This window comes from Schistocerca serialis, chromosome 9 (assembly GCF_023864345.2).
Source record: "Schistocerca serialis cubense isolate TAMUIC-IGC-003099 chromosome 9, iqSchSeri2.2, whole genome shotgun sequence".
NCBI lineage: Eukaryota > Metazoa > Arthropoda > Insecta > Orthoptera > Acrididae > Schistocerca > Schistocerca serialis.
Window position 1 is genome coordinate 174,739,211 of NC_064646.1, and position 21,525 is coordinate 174,760,735.

The window sequence follows — 21,525 nt, forward strand, 5'->3', positions numbered from 1 at the left end:
TACATGTCAAATGCATGGGCTGACCATCGGATACACACAGGGAGGAAGAAGAAGAATAAGAAAAGGAAAAAGAGAGACCGCAAATGCCAAAGCGGAGGAAGGGTAAGAAAAGAAAGGTGGATGGACAAGACGAATGCATACACAGTTTCATCAAGAACTTCGGTTTCCCAATGATCCCCAAGGCAAAAAAAAAGTACTTTACTGCTCAAAGCTGCACACTCGTCGAAGATTATCTAGGAACAGAACAGTGATTGGAAGTGGACCAACAGCAGTAATATTTACCCGAGCAAATGTGGAAAGCATATAAATTCAGATTATTGATTAGATCTTCAAAATGTTACTGCACTTCAGTTTGTTACCTACTTGGATACTAAGGAATTTTGCATGTGTTTCATATGACGTGAAACTACATGTATTACACATTTTGAATAGCGCAATATGAATTTTACTACAAAGTAAGAAGCATGAGGAAACTGCAATCCAATAGGTAGTTTTTACTTCGAGCTATTTATTTTCATTGTATAATGATGACAAATCCCAAATCCCGGACTGATATAAAACGATGGATGAATAAATAAATAAACTGTGGGATGTTATACTACGTTTCAGAACTAGAAGACCTGTTATTTAGCAAAAGGAGGAAACAGTTCTGCCCAATTCCTACATAGTCTCCTTCTGCCTTTTGCTAGGTGAAGGATGCTTTAATCCTATGTCCAATGTTCTAGTTTTTCTGCCTCTGGGTGCTTGATTGTAATTTGAATTGAGTAGCTGACTCAAAGCAAGGAGGTTTGATCAGAATTTAATGTGTCATTGCTCACAAGGTCATTATATAATGAGCACTTAAGTTTTGATTGTACATAAAAATACATAGATAGTATCAGACGAAAGATTGTAGGATACCAGCACAATATGCATTGCACACTTTATTAACAATCTATCTCATACACATCCGTACATGAGCATCGTCTACTATGCACTGCCACCTCCCTGTTCATGGAAGACCTTTCTCAGTGCCTTATCAAGGCATTCCCATCATGACAGAGATCTATATCAGTGTTGACGCAATCAGATGTGCACGACAGGCAGCGTTGTGGCTGGCTTTAATGTGGGACATGGACGGTCTGTTTCTCAGTGAGTGTTACACAAATACTGTATTGCTTGTATTGGACCAAGTGTGCAGCACAGTGGAGAGGGCTCGGCAGGCCCAGAAAGCGCAAAGGAGGTTTCTTTGTCAAGCAAGGTACCATTCAAGGGTTCTGTAGTGGAACAAGTTGGAGAGGGTCCAAGTCAATCATCTTGTAGTGGCCTGGGATGAGGTGTAGTCATCCCGTAGTATCCACACCAGCTTCAGGCGGGTGATGGAAACTGTCGTCAGTGTACCATGTAATAGGACCTTAAGGTCTGTGACCCTAGGCTGATGACTGAGTGGGCCCAAGTATGGAGGATACAAGGTGGCCCTTATGAAGTCGTCCTGCAACATAACATAATCGCACAGTGCCATATCCTTATGGACAAAGACCTATGGTGTTGAATGCGGTGTTTGTGGCGAGATGCTAATTGTGCAAATATGCTGGTGTAACCAATGAACGAGTGATGAGAAGTCCATCTGAGTGGGATCCGTAGAAGGTTGTGTAAAGTCTGCTGGCAGGGCGAGACGTTCGCCTCATAGTACCTGTGCCAGCAATCCCTGCAGGTCACCCTTGCATGCTGTTCATATGGCATGTAGAATCCACAAAAGGCCCGATGACTCGCCATCAGGGCTGCTTTCATCCTGTGCCACCTCTCCATGAGCCCATTAATCTGTGGGTGATAAGCGGTAGTGGGCATGTGCAATATTCCGCAGAGGCACATGAGGCCTCAAACTGACGGCCCTGATCAATGGGACAGTTTCTTGAAGAAAAACCGGAGCATCTGAGGTTCAATGTCAAGTACTTGTTGCACAACTGAACCGATAGCAGAATTGCACAAGTCAAGTCGTGAGAGTCAATTGGGCTTTGGGACAGGGGTGAGCCAAAGTGACAGCACATGCTAAGCACTACTTGGCACTTCAAAATGTATTCGCCATCTCTGAAGTCCACTGAATTTTCTCTTGCCCTGTTTGTCCATGTCTAACATAGCATTCAACAGAGGCACCTGTTGCTCAGTCACATGAGGCAGGTGGTCACAGTAGAAATCTTGAATTCCTATGAGGTGCTGTAGGTCATGATAGTTTCAGGAAGGGGAAGATTGCTCACCATAGAGATAAGCTCCTTCTACGTTGGTAGCCCCGTACTACCGAGGAACAGGCATTCATTTGATGTTTGTGAAAATCCAGCCTGGATTATTGTGTTCCACCAATGTGGCCACCCCACATCGATTGGTCCTCCACACCAATTTCTGAAGACAACAGTACAAGGACTGCAGTGCAGGATGTGCAGTCTGCTACTTGGGTGATTAAATAAGTGTGCAACGTTCAACAGTATGACATTTATGCGGCTAACAGTGGCCTTTTCACATCTCAACACTAGTTACCTACTCCGAATCTATTATTAGAGCTTGAGAGCAATACCACATCTGGCCCCAGCTCCGATAAGCAATGCCCCAAACTATGTATGAATGCGTATTCGCATATCCCATGTTACGCACTGGATTGAAGCAACTGCTAACTGTTTAAAAACAACTAGCTGTTGCATAAGGCAATAAAAGATGTGACTGTTCACATGGTCTGGTTGTTGGGCCGTTTCGACTGGCTGCTGTGGCAGGGAGGGGCGCCGTCTCCTTTGGCAGCAGTTGGGTGCACCATCTCCTTCGGCGGCAGTCAGACAAAATCGTGTTGTCTCTGTTTCCAGTGGTTCTGCGGCATCTGCAAATGTGGTGAGAAAAGATGGCTGCCATTACTAAGGATTTCATTAACATCCTGTTGACCCCACAAAATCTTAGCACGAAAAAATTGCTCAAGCGGCAATCAACTAGTTGAATCGCATGCTCAGAATGAATTGCATAGCAAAGATGTGGTTCAGTCGAAGCTCTAGTAAAAGATTATCAAACTAGTTGGGTAGTGTGGAAATGTTGAACACTGCACTGACTCGCAGTATCTGCATGACTATTCTGTGACGAGTGCTGGACATGTCAAGCAGGTATTTCCCGGCCGGGAGACTGCACTCTGGGCATGTCTTAATGCAAATCAACAAAATTGTATGGCATTGTCGGTTAATTGTCAGCATCAGAACAATGTTCGGTAACGTTTGTGGTGATGTTTACACATTTCAGGGTTTTGGTAGACCACCACTACAGATACTTTCCCTATTGAGATGTATGGATAGCACTACCAACGTATACGACATGATTTTGGTGTAATAATACTTTATTAATAATTTTTGTGAACATTTCTCATGGAGAAACAACAGTCTGGTTAAAAATACTTTAAAATGGATAAGAAGAGTCTTGACTCCAATACAATGTTTATTTACGATTTCCTGTTTTGGTTAGAATGTGACCAAAACTGGTAAACATTGTAAATTAATATTATACTGTGCCCAGGACTGTTCTTAATCGATTTTTTTTTTTAAGGTTTATTAATACCACATAATGCATAATACATCCACATGATGGCAGCGAGAACTAAACCCGACTGAAGTCTAAAGGCACTACACTAGTCAATCTGCAGTCCCTGGTCATAGGTGTTGCATCACTAGGTGCCACACAAATATTTTATTCATTACCACATACTTGCAAAATGTTTCAATACTGTTACCTATGACAAATCCTGTATCATATCACTATGCCTGTATATGGTAATATACCAGAATGCTAATAAACTGAAACAAAGTTTGGAAGGTAGGAGACAAGATACTGGCAGAAGTAAAGCTGTGAGGACCGGGTGTGAGAAGTGCTTCGGTAGCTCAGATGGTAGAGCACTTGCCCGCAAAAGGCAAAGTTTCCGAGCTCAAGTCTCGGTCAGGCACACAGTTTTAATCTGCCAGGAAGTTTCATATCAGCGCACACTCCGCTGCAGAGTGAAAATCTCATTCTGGATACACACTGATAGTTTTCTGTCAAAGTTATGCTTAGATCCACACGCAATAGTAACTGCATCATATTACCATACATAAACAGAATCTAAAATTTTCAACATGCTATTACTTTCCTTTAGTGCACCAACACCAGTGCCAAGTGTTCACATGAGGGCTAAAAATTTTACTACATATGGGGAGGGGGGGAACCCGCTGCTGATTTCATGTTGTTGTAAATGTTGTTTAAGCTGTTAATCACAAGTTTCCTGCATCACAAGTCACGGCCCAACAATTCTTATCGAATATTCCTCTTTCACTTCTACATCTACGCAATTGCTCTGCTATCCACAATTAAGTGCCTGGCAGAGGGTTCAATGAACCACCTTCAAGCTGTCTCTCTACCGTTCCACTCTCGAATGACGTGCGGTAAAAACGAGCACTTAACTTTTTCTGTGCAAGCCCTGACTTCTCTTATTTTATAGTGATGAGCATTTATCCCTATGTAGATGGGTGCCAACAGAATGTTTTAGCAATCGGAGGAGAAAACTGGTGATCAAAATTCCATGAGAAGATCCCGTCGCAGCGAAAAATGCCTTTGTTTTAATAACTGCCACTCCAAATTCGCTTACCATGTCTGTGGAACTATCTCCCCTATTTCGCGATAATACAAAACAAGCTATCCTTCTTTGAACTTTTTAAATATCATCCGTGAGTCCCACCTGATACGGATCCCGCACTGTACAGCAATACTCCAGAATATGACGGACAAGTGTAGTGTAAGCAGTCTCTTTAGTAGATCTTTTGCACGTTCAAAGTGTTCTGTCAATGAATCGCAGTCTTTGTTTTGCTCTACCCACAACATTATCTATGTGATTGTTCGAATTTTGCAAATGTAATTCCTAAGTATTTAGTTGAATTTACAGCCTTCAGATTTGTGTGACTTATCATGTAATCGAAATTTAGCCGATTTAGTACTCATGTGAATAACTTCACACTTTTCTTTATTCAGGGTCAATTGCCACTTTTCGCACCAAACAGGTATCTTACCTAAATCATTTTGCAATTCATTTTGGTCATCTGATGACTTTGTAACACGGTTTCATTGTGCAAATAATCTAAGAAGGCTACTCAGATTGTCTCCTGTCATTAATATAGATCAGGAACAATAGAGGGCCTGTAACACTTCCTTGGGGAATGCTGGATATTACTTCTGTTTTACTTGACTTTCTGTCTATTACTACGAACAGTGACCTTTCTGACAGGAAATCATGAATCTAGTCACACAAGTGAGGCGATATTTCATAGGCACACAGTGTGATTAGAGGACATCCTCTGTCGATAGCACTCATTACCTCATCAGTATAAAGAGCTAGTTGTGTTCCGCAAGAACGACATTTTGTGAATCCGTGCTGACTTGTCTGCCAGTAAATCGTTTTCTTCGAGGTACTTCATAATGTTCGAATACAGTATATGTTCCAAAACCCTACTGCAAGTCGACGTTAGTGATATGGGCCTATAATTCAGCAGATTACTCCTATTTCCCTTTTTGGACATTGGTGTGTCTTGAGCAACTTTCCAGTCTAATCTTTCAGAAACATTGCAAAATAGTTATGTACCAAAGGAAAGTAAGTGCATAATTCTAATGAGTTCTATGCACCATGAGAAACAGATGAAACAATTGGAGAAGAAATGAAGTATAAAATGATAACCCTGTAAGATGTGTGCCATCTTTGTACTACTAAATGAAACTTTAAATGCAATTGACAATAAAGAGCGTATTTCTGCAATTTTTCTAATTCTCTCGAAGGTATTTAATGTCATAAGCCAGGACCTCTTCCTCAAGGATCATTCCACCTCAAAGGAACCAATATTTAGAAATGCCCCCACTCTACCGTCTCCAATCCTACGTTTTATATGGTCTTTGATGGTTATATACAGAGTTTCAGTTCAGTATCCTCAGTGTTTGAATTTTTAGGGGCTTTTAAAGACAGATTACTCACCTTCGCATAACATATGATGGCGCAAATGCGCCAAATTTGTTAGGCTTTTTAAATAGTTGTAGCAAACATCTGTTGATTTTCTTTAACATACATAGATAACTTATTATGCCATGGCAAAAATTAGGTATTTAGCCACACCTAAATATAGATACAAGCCTCCTAAATGGCTAAAAAAATTCATCGCATTATTCTGAGAGCCAAGGTTTGACCGACAGTTGCTACTTTTCATATGAGCCAATCATACCAAAATGTCAAAGAGTTATTCCTACCTATGATACCAATATATGGATCAGATTTAATTAACATTGGATGCCTAGATGAAAAGGTAGGCATCTGCAAAGTTGGCAAAGATTTCTGTATGCAAATTTTAGGATACTTTTGGGTGGGGTGGGGGAGGGGCAATATCTCAACTGTGTCTTGTTATATCAGTATTTTCTTGCCACAGATGAAAAGAGCATGCTTTAAGCTTTGAAAGATATATTGTTTAATTTCTGGATCTTGCTTATTGACGAGTAAGAATACCTATCAAAAGTAGGGAAAATGGATTATCAATAAATACAAAAAATTAATACTATTTGAAGTTGTAAATCAAAGACGTGTAATTGTAGTATTAAAATTTGCCTATAGTTTAGGGGATGTAACTACACTAATAAGAAGTATTTTACATTGTTTTACAGTATAGAATATAAATATAATAAAACCTCAGAAAATGCTTTTAAGATTATAAAATCTATATCATCATAATGTAATGATACGTTGCTTTAGAATGTTTTAACCCTACAATACATGATGGTGTATATATGCATTGTCACTTAGTTTCCATCGGCATTATAAAGCAGTAGTAGTTTTTTTAAGGCTCTATCTTCACAACAGTGATATATTGCTGGAATCACCTCTTTCAATAGTTGCTTTTATTATTGGCAATTTTCACAGTGTCGATGTTCTGTGCGGTGTAATCTTTACTGTTGATGTTGAACAATCTTAGTGTTGAGTAGTGTTTGAATAATCAGCAATCATTGTTGTAGGTGAAGTTAAGCACTAAAGCAATATGTTTTGATAGCCTCATTTGTATATTTTATGTACAATCAAGACTGAATATGCTATGCTTCAAACCTGGATATTCCTGAGCTTTCGCAATTGCTTACTGTACGTAAATAAACTATTGTATGAAACTGGTACCAGATGCAGACTTGGAGTGGCCAAAAGAGAATCATTCCACCATTAATTATATTAAAGGATTTTGCTGACAATTAATAATTTGTTGTTCGAGATGCTGTCAAATGATTTCATTGGGAGAATAGTCAGACCACACTACATTCATTTGTTGTCTATTTTGGTGTCAAAGAATGACAGTATCAGCAATTTATGATCAGCAACTGTCTTTGTCATGATACCAATGCTGCCCATTCTTTTCAAAGAAAGTTAATAGCATATTTAAAGACAAAGACTGAAAACATTAAGAACATTTATTACTTTAGTGATGGTTCAGCTGCTCAATATAAGAATTTCAAATATTTCATCAATTTATGTCTGCATGTAAAGGATTTCGGCATCACTGCCGAATGGAATTTTTTTGGAGCAAGCAAGGGTAAATTGCATTGTGATGGCATTGGGGGAACAGCAAAAAGGCTAGCATTCTGTGCTAGTCTACAGAGGCCCTTAGATGACTCCATATGATTTGTCCAAATTCTGTGAAGATAGTTTTCCAGGCATAAAGTTTTTTATGTAGGCCTTCTACAAGAAGCAACTGAAAAAATTGAGCCTGATCAAGAAACAAGGTTTGCCATGTAATGTAAAATATCTGTAAAAAGAGAAAAACCATCAATTTAAGATAATTAATTGCAATCAGCTCAGAGTAAGCAGAGTTTCCAATGATGCTACATCATTCACAGTTAATGCCTTCGAAGCAAATGAGGAAATTCCAGCAATCTCAATTGCAAGTTTACAACCAGGACAGTATGTTGCATGTATTTTTGACAATTTTGGTGGATTGTAAATGTGTGTTAAGTTTCATGTGAACAACAAGATGTCCTCGTCAGCTTTATGCATCCACACAGTTCTGCTCATTCCTTCCACTGCCCAACCCCTAAAGACACTTGCTGGATTCCTGGGCAACATATTTTCATGACTTTAGATACCCCACCAACATCATTATCAGGAAGACAATACAGTTATCCACAAGCTGTCCTTGAGGAAATTGTAGAACTGTTTAACCAAAAATGAAGCTGACTCTTTATTATTTATGTTTTTGGAAATTTGCTGTATTGTGTATTATACTTAATTTTATGGCATGTGTTTAATAAATGTCTGGAACTGATTTATATACTTTAATAAAAAAATTAATTACGGAACTTAATGAGCAAAATATTTCATTATTCAATCTTCTTGAAGTGCTAAAATAATAACTTTTAAAAAATATTCTTACTCATCAAAATGCAAGATCCAGAAATTAAACAATATAGCTTTCAAAGCTTAAAAGCATCCTCTTTTCATCTATGGCAAGGGGAAAAAAAAAAAGAGGATTGAACAAGACACACAGTTGAGATACTGCCCCCCCCCCCCCCCAAAAAAATACCCTAAAATTTGTATACAGAAAATTTTGGCTAATTTTGCAGATGCGTATCTTTTCATCTAGGCATCCAATGTTAATTAAATTTTATCCATATATAGGCATCATGGGTAGGAATAATTCTGTTAAGTTTTGGTGTGATTGGTTCATATGGAAAGCAGCACAAACAAGCTCTCAGAGTAGTGCAATTAATTTTCTCACCACTTTAGAGGCTTGTATCTATATTCAGGTGCGCCTAAATCCCTAATTTTTGCAACTTTGTGATACAGAAAAAAATTTGCCTGTGCATATTGAAGATAATGACCAAATGTTTGCTAGAACTTTCAAAAAAAGCCTAGCAGACTTGGTACATTTGCACTTTAATATGTGATGTGAAGATGAGTAGCCTCTCTTTAAAAGCCTCTAAAAATTCAACCACTGAAGACACAGATCTGAAATTTGGTATCTAACCATCAAAGACTATAAAGAACTTTCACAGCAAACTTCCATTAGATTTGGAGAGGTCAATTGGGGATGAAACTGCTGTTGCTTGCAGTGTGGCTTCAGCTGAATGAGGCTGCAGTCGTGCGCGCGCTTGTGTGTGTCGCCTGTTTTCGACAAAGGCCTTGTTGGCTGAAATCTTCTACTGTGACAGTCTTTTTGTTGTGACTGTGTTATTAAGTATGGTGTATCACAAGGCTCATTTTGGGACTACTTTTGTTTTTGCTCTACATAAATGATCTGGAACCAACCAGCCCACATCACAAGTACATTAAATTTGCTGATGACACAAACGTGTTAGTGAAAGGAGCAACTGAACAAGAGTTGCAACATGAAATCAAAACTTCACCTCAGATAATACAAACTGGTTCTCAGCAAATAATCTAATAACAAATATTAAAAGAAAAAGTTACTATAAATCTACTTACAGTACCGAATAAGCACCCATTAAACCCAACCTGCAGAATTACTCACCAGAAACTTGGAAAATGTAAATGCTACGAAGTTTCTTGGACTATGGATCCAGGAGGATCTGACATGGGTCGAACACACAAAATATGTAATCAATAAACTGAACACCATTTGTTACTATATGAAAAGTCTATCATGCTGCAAGTCAAAGTAAACAACAAAAAATTTGTACTTTGCCAAAGCAGAAGCCCTACTGCGATACAGCATAATCTTCTGGTGAAACTCAAGTGCTAAAAACAGTTGTTTCACAATGCAAAAGAGAACTGTATTGGAAAGGGCAGTTCCCAGAAGTACATGCATGCCTTTATTAAAAAATTCAAGTCCTTCCATTGCCTTGTTTATATACTTTGCAAGTAATACTTTCTGCAAGGAAAATCTTACACAGTAATAATCAACTAGTAGTTAGAAACCAAGGTATTCACTCACATGAAACAAGAAGAAACCAAGATATGCATGTTCAACATTCAAATACAACACTGAAACAAAATGGACCACTCCAAGCAGGAAACAAGATGTTCAACAAACTACCTTGTGACATCAAAATGATCAAAAATTTCTCAGCATTTAAAACAGCTGTTATTTTAATAAATAGTGATAATGGAAATTTTTATAGATTGTGTTAAGTGTGAAACAATAAAGACAGACCGAAAAATTCAAGGATCTGTACACAACAATCTCCTCAGTACATGTTCTTACAGTATAAATAAACATTTGTTAGCATAAACAGCTAGAATATCATATAAAACATTTTCATCATGATATATAAACTCTCAATATCTTTTAACTTTCAAATGTGTGCCTATTATACAAAAATCTGCAGTTGTAAACTATTATCACAAACACACTGCAAAACTATAAACTTTTTAAACTACATTAATTGTGCTAAATTCATAAGTAGAATATGACAAAGCGAATATTTGTCTTTTGTGGGAAAAAAAGATGAACTAAACTATGATCACCGATGCGGTAAGAATGGTACATATATATACTGCTTTTTCAAGTTCTTGGTACTAGCATCCACCCACTTCTTGTGGTTCAATCACAGTGTGAATTAAACAGATTAAGTACAATTGTGAGTATGTAATAATTTGCTTCGTGCTTTTTGTATATGCACTCCTATATATTTGTAATCGATACTCAACCAAAAGGAGAGAATTTCTGAAAATGCTTGGAAAGACACCAATCAATCGTCAATTACTTCAGAGAGATGGCAAACTCAAAAAATCCGTGGATAGACTGAACCCGAGCAGCTAAAAGATGAAAGTGTGAGGCAAAGTGCAATGTCTAATAAGAGAAGTCAGTGCTGCGCGTGTAATTACAGGAGGTCACTGTGTGTTTTTTTACAAATGCTCTAAAGTTTGTGTGTCTCAAAAAAAAAAATCCAGTTTCATGTAAAAAGACTATATGATGTAGCTTTATGCGTTACAGATAAATGTTAAAAAGAAATTGCAGACACACTCAGTTAACTTACAAGTTTTCTTACGTGGTTTATACTTAACTCCCCGTGCTCCCCGAATGTGATTTTCTTAAATTTTTGCCATTACACAGTGAAACAATAAAATAGCGTTAATTCGATTTTCACATTGTCATGAAATATTCACCCTTCGTAATCATTGTGTTCTTGAACGCAAACGTTGGACTTATTTTCTAATTGCATTAGTAAAATAAACAAAAATTTACTGTAATTCAAATCAAAACGTGTTTGCTTAGCTTGTACACACAACATAATTAAATACGACGCCTTTTGTTATCAACAACAACGCGTGATACAAAACAATTATTCGTAATTACTTACAATGGTTAGATATAAGCCTCTAGATAGCAACGGTTTTCAGAATGACAATATCATTGTATTATAATTCATTTAGGAATCCTTAATGGGCCTATAGCATAAGACAAAATCCTACCTCGTCAGTCAGAAAAACGGCCATACAATAAAACCTTTACAGAATAGGATACAAGCAAATTCCGGGCTCCCGCCACTATTCAAAACATAAACGACATCATCGATAGCTCGAAAACACTGCAAGGAGCTTGATCTTTCCAGACGGCTCCGCCCATTTGGATGTCAGAGGTGTCGAGAACATTCTCGTACAAAGCCGCTGGATATTTAAAAGCGCCGACTGCGCATACGTACATCGCAGATCGAAGTTGTGTGTGCGACTGGTGGTTGCGTACTACGTCGTTTCTGCTGCTCTGATTGTTGTTTCTTAACAGAAAGGTAAGGGCTTTTTGTGATTGGTGTAATTGTAGTTTTTGTAATTTTACATGTATTTCATAGTTGTGGGTTTGTTGTAATAATTAACGCTATGTTATAAGCACGCATGTTTGTCGCTGATAAATTTATTTGTGAACTTTATTCTCATTGTGAGAAGTGCAGTTGAATTGAAGGGAAACGGTATGATTATCAAGTTCGTTAATTTCTGGAATGATCGTAGTGTTCTAAATTTAAGCGTAATTTGAAGAAACTTGTTGCTCAGCCGCGAAAGAAATGTAACTGACTTTTTCCAATAAAGAAATAATTTATAGTTTTCAAACAATAGTTACAGTTCCAAACAACTATCAGCGAGGATACATGGGTAAATTGTGTGGTCGCCTTTAAAAAAATAATACTGAAAAGATGAAGCACACTGAATGTAATGTAGTATGTACATGTTAATTTACCTACGCCTTAAAACTTTTAAGATAACTAGCGTTTTTTCTGGAATGTAAGGAAACTTCCTTGATCAGACTAAGGGGTATGTAGTTTGTTAAAAAATGATTTTGGAAAGAGCGCAAATTACGCGTGGTTTCATCGTGGGATGAAATAAATTTATTATGAATAGACGGGGCACAATTCGATTGGCTTATGTGTAAATAACTTATTTACAGTGGGCTTATTACATTTTTTTTCTCTCCTTAGATGGCTCTCGTTCGTGAACTATTCGACGAACTAAATCGCCCAATGTATCTGTTTGATCAGAATTTTGGGCTTGGGATGTTGGGTGATGACCTACTGATGCCACGCACAGCTACAGTGCCATTGCTGTCTGGTTACTACCGTCCGTGGCGTCATGTTGCAACGAGGCACAGCGGTACATCAAACATTCAGAATACAAAAAGCGATTTTAAGGTGTGGTACTCAATTGTTAGTTGTTAATGACCATGTTTAGTTGAAATTGGCCCACACTGAGTAGAAACTTACTTTGTCTGTTTGTTATAGGTTAGTCTTGATGTGCAGCAATTCAAGCCAGACGAAATAAATGTAAAAATGGTTGACGATTTCGTCGTCGTTGAAGGAAAACACGAGGAGAGACAGGATGAGCACGGTTTTATTTCCAGACAGTTTACTCGCAGATACAAGCTACCAAATGATGTTGAACCAGAGGCAGTAACGTCAAAACTATCATCTGATGGTGTTCTTACCATTACAGCTCCAAAGAAAGTAAGTTGTTTTTGTATGCTCTAAGTTTTCTTCACCAAGTGTAACATATCTTTCTGTTGTGTGGGACTAGGAATGCTTTCTTTTTCGTATATGACTGGATTTTTATCTATCACAAATAGTAAGAGGAATAAAAAAAACGTAAAAATAGTTTATAGGATCGTGCAGGTTTTGTGTTTTTTTGTGGATGTAACGTTTCATACTTATCACAATAAGAAAATCTGTTAAGTCTGAGTACAGAATGGTTAAATCAGTCAAATTGTGAATTTTAAGAGACTGCTCAAAGACATCATCTGGATAGATGGTTGAAATACTTCTGACTCAAATGGAAAATACAAAGGTTTCGTAAATAAAGTTACTTCCTCTAAAGGGAACTCAAATCAGGCAGAAGTTTAAAAATAAACGATGGATTGCACAAGGAATAAAAATATTATTTGGGAAAAAGGAGACTTTGTTTACTCTAGAGGAACAGCTCTGATGTTAGCATTGTTTTACATTAAAAAGAAAACTTAGTGTTGCAACCTATTAATTGAGTACATTGTTACTCACAGCTTGGGGTTATCCTGTTTGGTAAACTTTGCAATGGAGTATTTGGGACCATTCTTTACAAACAACTTCTGTAAAATGTCAGTGACATTCATGTCTCCCAAAGAAGTAGCAGCCTTCATAAAATCATTAAAGTGTCTCATTAAGCTTCTGACAGCAAATAATGTATTATTGTAGTTTGGTTTCTTAAGGGTTCTGACAAGGGAAAAAGCTATGTGCACATACATTGAGAATGTACTTAATTCATCAGATAACAAAGCATAGGCTACTGGCATTTTATGTGACCTGTCAAAACCCTTTGATTTTGTGACTCACAGTGTTCTCTTACATAAATTAAGTCTTACGTTGACACTGGCACTGCTGTGAAAAGTCTGAGTCATATCTAACAGGGAGATTAAGGGTGTTATTGTGACCTAACTGGGCAGTAAGCAGTCTGCCTTTATCTGATTGGGAATTAATTACATGTGGTATTCAACATTTGGGTCCGTTGCTCTTTTTTTTCATTAATGACCTCTTACCTGTTATGTTGCTAAGTTTGTTTTGTTTGCAGATACAAACATTACATGTAGAAATGGCTGATGTTCAAAATTTTCACCGACGTTGATAAATGGTTAGAGCTAATTCAATGTTATTGAACTTTGAAAAGATGCACTGTATGTCCTTCAAAACCTATAAGGCATAACCCAATGAATTCAGGCAGACTAGGAAAAAATCTTACCCTCATAGTCTTGAATGTTAAAATGAAGGACTAAGAAACACATTTTTGCTTTCACCAAAAAAAAATTCCGCTCAGAGATACAACCCTCCAAAGATAACATTGTGCATACACATTTTTTGAAGATGTGAAGTTTGGAAAAAAATTTTAAAATCCTGTATCTCTGGAACAGTTCTAGATTTTTATTTTATTTATTTATTTTTTTTTTCCAAATAAGCCAATCCATAATTTTACGATACAGTTCTACATTCCCTAAAACAAAACAAAAAAGAGAGAGAGAGCTTCCACTTCCAGTTCAACAGGTTTTATAAACAATTGATATTTTTGCCATACATAAAACCTGCTTTATCATCGCATAACAGGCTCATAAAAATCAAAACCTAGCCTTATTTAACATTAACATAATTTTAGTTTTGAAGGATGGGAAAGACTCTTTAAATGTGTTCCACTGCTTCAGTGTCTCACTTTGACATAGTGATGCCTTCCTCCTAAAACAATAGGAACTGAAGCACTTAGAATTTCAAAAACATTGTGAACAGGAAGTAAGTGCTCATGGCATTGTTGCTGTCCTTCAACTTGAAACCTATATCCAGCTGCTGCTGCTGCTGCTCCATGTGGTAGCATAAAGTTCACTAGAATTTTGTTTAACTCATAACCCTGTCCCTGCAATCCACCAGTCACAGTTACACACACACACACACACACACACACACACACACACACACACATATATCCCCCTTCTCAGGTTGTGAATCTGAATATTGTTCTGCTGTTTCTGATGTGTTGGCCAAACGAACGAAATTTCTTCTTTCTCCCTCTTTAAAGTGCGAGCAATATGGTCATTCCCCTCCCCCCACCATGCACGCAGAATTCTTAGATTTCCTACTTGGACAAAAGAATTAGGGCTGTGGATGTGTAGGATTTCATGACTCTCATAAAATCCTCAGCATTCTGCATCACAGCTGTATTTGGTCTGGAAAGATTGTTTTGTAGAATGGTGCTTCCGCAGGCCGCCTACACCATCGCAAGTCCCTTTCCCATGACCAGTTGCACTGAATACATAGTCAGTTGGCATAAGCACCTTCCTCAATTCAAACAGCTGGTATCAACTTTAAAATAACTAGGAGCACCATCAGAAACGATGATCTCTGCCCCTGTTTGCAGTTGAAGAATTTTTTGCATTGTTAGCCTACCTGTGCTGAGTCATGTCATATGTCATCAAATAACTGCAACACTTGTGGTCTGGTTTTAAAAATGTCACTCTGTAAAAATTGAAACCTTATTACGCCAATGATACCCTTGTACTTCGTGTGGGATAATTACGGACCAATTCTCAGCAAAATCGCAGTGAAGAACTAAACAGTTCATCAGCCTGTACACACCCTTTAACTTCTGCAATGTGTTGTTGCAATTTCTTCAGATGATAGTGTGGTACTGCTTTTACTGACAATTTACAAATTTCATCAATGAAGCTGTTAAAGGCAACAGTTTTCTTAGTTTATTTTCCTCCCATGTCACAAGTGTAGTTTCTGCAGAGTTACCTGCTACATCTTCCAGGTCAGGGGTCTGTGAAGACAGTATTCCCTTTCCAGGGCAGTCACCACATTCTTGAAACAAACAAGTCTCTCGCTTTGTCACAAACTAATGACTTCACATGCACAACCTAGGTTGTCATGTCACATGCTCCAGTAAGTTCTTCAGAGTTACCACATAAAGTTCAAAATTTGTGCAGCAGACAGACAATTCCTGGTGGGTGTGGAACTACACACTTAGGTTGTAGTGCAGAAAATTTTGATCTTCCAATATGTGAAGTTGTATAGTTGCTCTTATAAATTGCAAAAGTTTCTTTAATACTATGAGTCATGTAACTCTTCACTTTCACAACTTTTTGACACTCAACATTTAGAGTTGTAGTGTCTCTTTTGTTGGCAATCTGGTGAGAACAGTCTCATTTATCTTCCAAATAAAATGACTGCCCTATTTGACTTGAACTGCTTCTACAGGATGACCATAATTCCTTGCAAGAATGTTTTGATTCATTTTCTTCTGAAGATAGAATTTCTACTTTGAAGAGTGTGGTCAGTTTTGCTATAGTGTGTTCATCCACAGCTTTAGTTATTTCTCTGCACATTCTTGATGCATAGAGCTTACGATTAGACCTCACTAACCATAGTTTAACAACAGGACTAACACCTACCTCTGTAGCTGACTGATTTAGGGTATTTGAGTCTTCTTCTACTGATACAAAATCTGCTCCATGGGATGCTTACCCTTGTTAAGATACTATTCTGTCAAAACATTTAGAACACAAAGTCGTCACTGGAAACATCTTCACTTTGTAGCCCCAGCCAGAAGACATTTCAAACTGTCCTAGTCACACAAGACAATGCAACTGTGTCAACTGGCAAATTCCTCACGAGAACACAGAACTCACTGGATGGTGTCGGATTTCTTAGAAGCCCCTTCAGTAAACAAATTAGTACTGAACAACTACAATACAGAAACCTGCAGTGAACAACCACGACAAAGAAACAAAATTAAATTCAACAAAGACAACAGAAATAAACATGGTAACAAAAAATTAGTAGGAAACAACTTCAGTGAAGTTATACACTACTCTTGAAAGTTGGAAGAAAGACTTTTTAAAGTAAAACCTATCCAACTTTTGTGGTATAAATTCAAGAACATCATGTGGAAACCTGTTCAAGGAACTTTGTATTCTAACTGCTGCTTCACAGTATATTTATTCCTTAGTGAAATTTGTTGCAAGTAATCTGTTTTCAAGCAATAGATCAATACTAGGAAAAAGAGCAATCGACATAAATACCTAAAATCACTTACCTTGGTCTGGAAAGGGATCCAATATTCAGGAGCACACAATTTCCAACAATATAGCCAGCAACCATTAAAAACTTGGTTTCAGATATCAAAAGTGCACAACTATGTTTCATTTTGAGTGTATTGATTCTGTAAGTATTAGCAATTGCAGTTTAGTATTCATCTATTTTCACAATCTCCCAACAAATGATCAGAATAGTGAGTATTATATTCATCTGTTTTTATAAAAAACACAGACACATACATACACACAAAATTCAAGCTTTCGCAATGAACCGTTGCCTCATCAGGAAAGAGGGAAGGAGAGGGAAAGACGGAAGGAAGTGGGTTTTAAGGGAGAGGGTAAGGAGTCATTTCAATCCCGGGAACGGAAAGACTTACCTTATGGGGGGAAAAAAGGGACGGGTATATATATATATATATATTAAAACCCACTTCCTTTCGTCTTACCCTCGCCTTCCCTCTTTCCTGATGAGGCAACAGTTCGTTGCGAAAGCTTGAATTTTGTTTGTATGTATGTGTCTGTCTGTGTTTCTATCGACTGCCAGCGCTGTCGTATGGTAAGTCACATCATCTTTGTTTTTAAATATTTTTTCCCGCGTGGAATGTTTCCCTCTATTATATTGTTTTTATAAAAACTTTCACATGTTCCACACCCATGAGAATCATCTCACTTTTGGGTGTATGGGAAAAAAATGTGAACCTAATCTATTCTAATGCAATGTATGTCTTTCAGCAACTGCCTCCAGCAGACTCAAAAGAGAGGGTCATTCAAATTGTGCAGACCAACAAACCTGCCCTGAGATCTGCACCTGGAAATGATGGTGACAAACAGGAGAAGATGGAACAATAATTTAAAAAAAAAAAAATTAAGTAATTGTAAACATGACTGGTTCATTAAATTTTGAGACTGAAATAAGCTTGGAATTCTCATATTTGCATTTCTTTGTATTCTAAGTACTAAAGAACTTTTTCTCAACTTAAAGGTTCTTAATCAACCTTACAAAAGCCACAGTTAAAAGTAATGGAATCTCAGATGTTAACTGCACTTAAGAAAGAATTGAATTACATTTTCTTTATATAAAGATTTTCCAGTGGGCAAACTGTGATAGTCTTGCTATGTGTGTTGAGTTACTCTGCAAAAAATGTGAATTGGAAGTGTGTATTGTTGTGCACTGAAAATAATTTTAAGTGATTTGGTGTCATTTCTGTATTCAGTAGTTCAATTGTAGGACATGAACTGTACTTTGAACTTTGCTTGTTACCTACCTTCTTGCAAAGACAAATAGAGCAGCAAAAGCAGATTGATTAGACAAAAGGGGGGGCAATGGCAATGGCAATGGCAATTGTGTTAAAGGACATCCCTTTACCCTATGCTCAAAAAATAAAAAAAATAAAGAGTGTGGCATAGTAGTACATGCTGTAGCCCTTTTTCTGGAGTGTCAAAACTTAAGAAGTCAGTGACTGCTTCCTTTTAACACTCAACCATTGGGAACACTGCAGATTGTTATCTGCATCTGTTTATTGTATTTGTTTTGTTGGATATTGTGTTGATTGGCACATAGGTATGTTTTGTTGTCTTAGTAACTTAAGGTGAGTCAGTATCTGTAGCAATTTAAATGCCAGTATTTCAGATAAATGACCTGGGCAAAACAAGAGCCATACATTGAGAGATTGTCTTGCCCTAACTAAGACATTCAGTTCTAAAACAAGTAAAAATCCCATTAGGAATTGACTTTATCTACATTCTACGTGAAGTTTGCAAGCTTACAGTTTATGCTGAGGAAAAAACATGCAGGGGCAATTATGCCAGTCAAGACAAACATGATCATTGCGTTTGCTGTTTATTGGCCTACTTACTGTAAGTTGTCAAACTATTTTGAAACAAGATACCTCCCAGGAAATGGGTGAGTAAGCAGTTTGGTATTTTCAAACGTCATTATTTTGAGTAACATGAACACAAAGGTATTGTGTAAACAAGTGAGTACATAGTCAGATGGTTTTCAAAGGCTCGAGTACCTTTATCTCGAGGAAACCAATGAAGCATCTTTCCTAGTCGAGAAGCTTATCCACGAGGAAAAATACCTATCATAAACAGCAAATCTAAAGACTTTAAAAGAAGTTGTGCCGTATACAGTGTGCCTCAAACCTTTCGGGTCAAATTGAAACATGTGGTGGTTGGTCCACAACTGGTTATATTGAGATAGGAATGCAAATTTGAGGCTGTCAGCACTATAGTGGCCTAACCCACAGCCTACTGGTTTGTGGGAATGGCCACTGGAAGATACTGATGTTTGCAGAATTGATGTGTACAGCAATGATTGCGGCATGTAGCAATGAATGTGGCATAGATAATGTGGTATGGTGTCCGGTAATTCGCTATACGTGGAATTAAGCGCAATAGTGTTTTTAGACTGTATGGGTCGGGCAACTATTGTTTCAGTGCACTTGGCCATAGTACACAAAACATATTGGGTATGCTGTTATTGCTTTACACACTGTAGTCGATCAATGGACGAGATACAGATGAGGCATTAATGTTCATCATCTGTATCACCATTTACAGGGATGTTGTCGCCACATGGCTGCGCAGACGTCTTCAAATTACGGTAATAAACCATTGTACACTGGGGATATGGATTACAGCAAGGTCATTAAAACGGTCTTTTTTCAATGCGCTAATAGTGTGCCCATTGGGCTATAGTATGTCTAGAGTCTCAATTACTTTTGACCCTCATTTAGCAAAACTGACATTGGCAAATGGGACATCTGGCTCATTGGAGTACGTATAAAATGTAATATGGGGATGGTATGCTTTTGTGTCAACATTTCACGGTTACATACGTTTCTCTCTAAATGTACTGTGGACATGAAATCATTCCTTGTCATCGGTGTAGCGGTGAAGGGTTGTTATTTTCATGCAGTGATAATGACATTCATCCAGTCAAAGGGTGTGTATATGTTCGGGTGAAATTTCCTGTACTTCACGATGATACAAAATGGTTCAAATGGCTCTGAGCACTATGGGACTCAACTGCTGAGGTCATTAGTCCCCTAGAACTTAGAACTAGTTAAACCTAACTAACCTAAGGACATCACACAATCCATGCCCGAGGCAGGATTTGAACCTGCGACCGTAGCAGTCTTGCGGTTCCAGACTGCAGCGCCTTTAACCGCACGGCCACTTCGGCCGGCTCACGATGATACAGATGTCCTGGTCACATGGTAGATATGAATGCCCACTGGCTAAGAATTTATGGTGGGTTACTTCCGGTGTGAAGTCTGGATGCAGAACCATGAATTGACACTGTAAGGCCATTTTCATATTAAGATTTTGACCACCACATTTAACAGAGTACATAATCAGTCACATTGTTTGGACCTTATGTTTAATGTAATGAATGAGACACAAGCCAATTTCTTGCAGTCCTCAGGATACTTCGCTCTCACTCCATACATGATTGCTTTCTTGATACATAGATTGTGTATTCTAAGGCAGTATGTCCACAATTGCTGCTTGTAGTAACACCTGCCGTAAGTACCAGCGTCAGTAAAGTCTTCATCAAATCAAAGACAGTCATGGTCCTATCATTGTCCTGATGCCTCCCTTCTGCTGCGTCGCGATGCATTCCTGTCTGCACGCTCTCAGCCTTTCATTAATGTTATTCTTTCATGTTCCCATTTACCCTTCTCTTCCGCAATGTCGACTCCAGTGTGTTTGATGCTATAGAGGTCACATTTACGGCAGGAATCACATACAGGGGGATGAAAGGACAAGGTTAAATCTTGTATTAAATATCGGACCAAAGAGATAGTAAGAGACTGGATCATCATGCTCGGCTTTGTTAAATGGTATAACTTCTCCATGCTCAGGTTTAGTAACAAATACTCCTGACCCACTGTTTCATTCATTCTAGCATAATGGCTCCGATATACGGGAAACCATTTTATGAAGTTCTCTACCGCAACCTTCTTTCCTATTGGTGTTTTGTTTTTAGCAGGGCTTGCGCCTCACTTATTGCTGAGTGGGGTCTGCTGCTGCACTTTGTGTGAAAGAATCTTTGTAATCCTGCTGTCTGATATCTGCAAAATGTTCTTTAAGAACATTTTACACACCATCAAGTCCACTCCCTCATCATTTACACACTTTCACGTCCACTCCCTCATCATTCTGGAAATTGCACAGGCGTGTTGTTACTTGTCGCGACTCTGTGGTACCAGAGGAATACACGCGTGCTGTAGGGACTACCTTAACCATAGCAAAAATGTATGCCCACTGCAAGTCAACTACCTGATGCATAGAACGAGTCAAATAGATGTTGCTGGGGTTCAGGTGAAAAATGTTGACCACATTCCTTCAGACAAGCGCATGCTCAGAGAGTGGGACATTTCTTTCGCACTAAGTTTCCCTTCACATTAATGTATTCTTCCCTTTTCGATCGCTCTTCTTTTCGAATGTTCGGTGCCTACCTGTCCCACGGGCCTAGTCGCCA

The 21,525-nt window shown here is 38.1% G+C and overlaps 2 protein-coding genes across 2 annotated transcripts in view; one reads left to right on the plus strand and one right to left on the minus strand.

Moving 5' to 3' along the window:
• LOC126419456 (uncharacterized) overlaps nucleotides 1-11,609 on the minus strand; it is a 39,918-nt gene extending 28,309 nt beyond the window's left edge. The window contains exon 1 of the mRNA XM_050086644.1: nucleotides 11,420-11,609. Coding sequence (XP_049942601.1) covers nucleotides 11,420-11,443 — 24 coding nt within the window. The 5' untranslated portion in view covers nucleotides 11,444-11,609. The remainder of the gene's footprint in view (nucleotides 1-11,419) is intronic.
• Nucleotides 11,576-18,011, plus strand: LOC126419084 (protein lethal(2)essential for life-like). Its single transcript, XM_050086173.1, has 4 exons — nucleotides 11,576-11,733; nucleotides 12,415-12,624; nucleotides 12,715-12,936; nucleotides 17,769-18,011. Exons 2-4 carry the CDS (start codon nucleotides 12,415-12,417, stop codon nucleotides 17,883-17,885), a joined length of 549 nt encoding a protein of 182 aa, XP_049942130.1. The 5' UTR covers nucleotides 11,576-11,733; the 3' UTR covers nucleotides 17,886-18,011.
• Nucleotides 18,012-21,525: the final 3,514 nt, after the last annotated feature.

Excerpts from the sequence above, each read along its gene's own strand:
- LOC126419084 (XM_050086173.1), top strand. The coding sequence starts at position 12,415 with ATGGCTCTCGTTCGTGAACTATTCGACGAACTAAATCGCCCAATGTAT. Across the intron at positions 12,625-12,714 it reads ATACAAAAAGCGATTTTAAG|GTTAGTCTTGATGTGCAGCA; the intron begins GTGTGGTACTCA and ends TGTTTGTTATAG. Across the intron at positions 12,937-17,768 it reads CCATTACAGCTCCAAAGAAA|CAACTGCCTCCAGCAGACTC; the intron begins GTAAGTTGTTTT and ends TATGTCTTTCAG.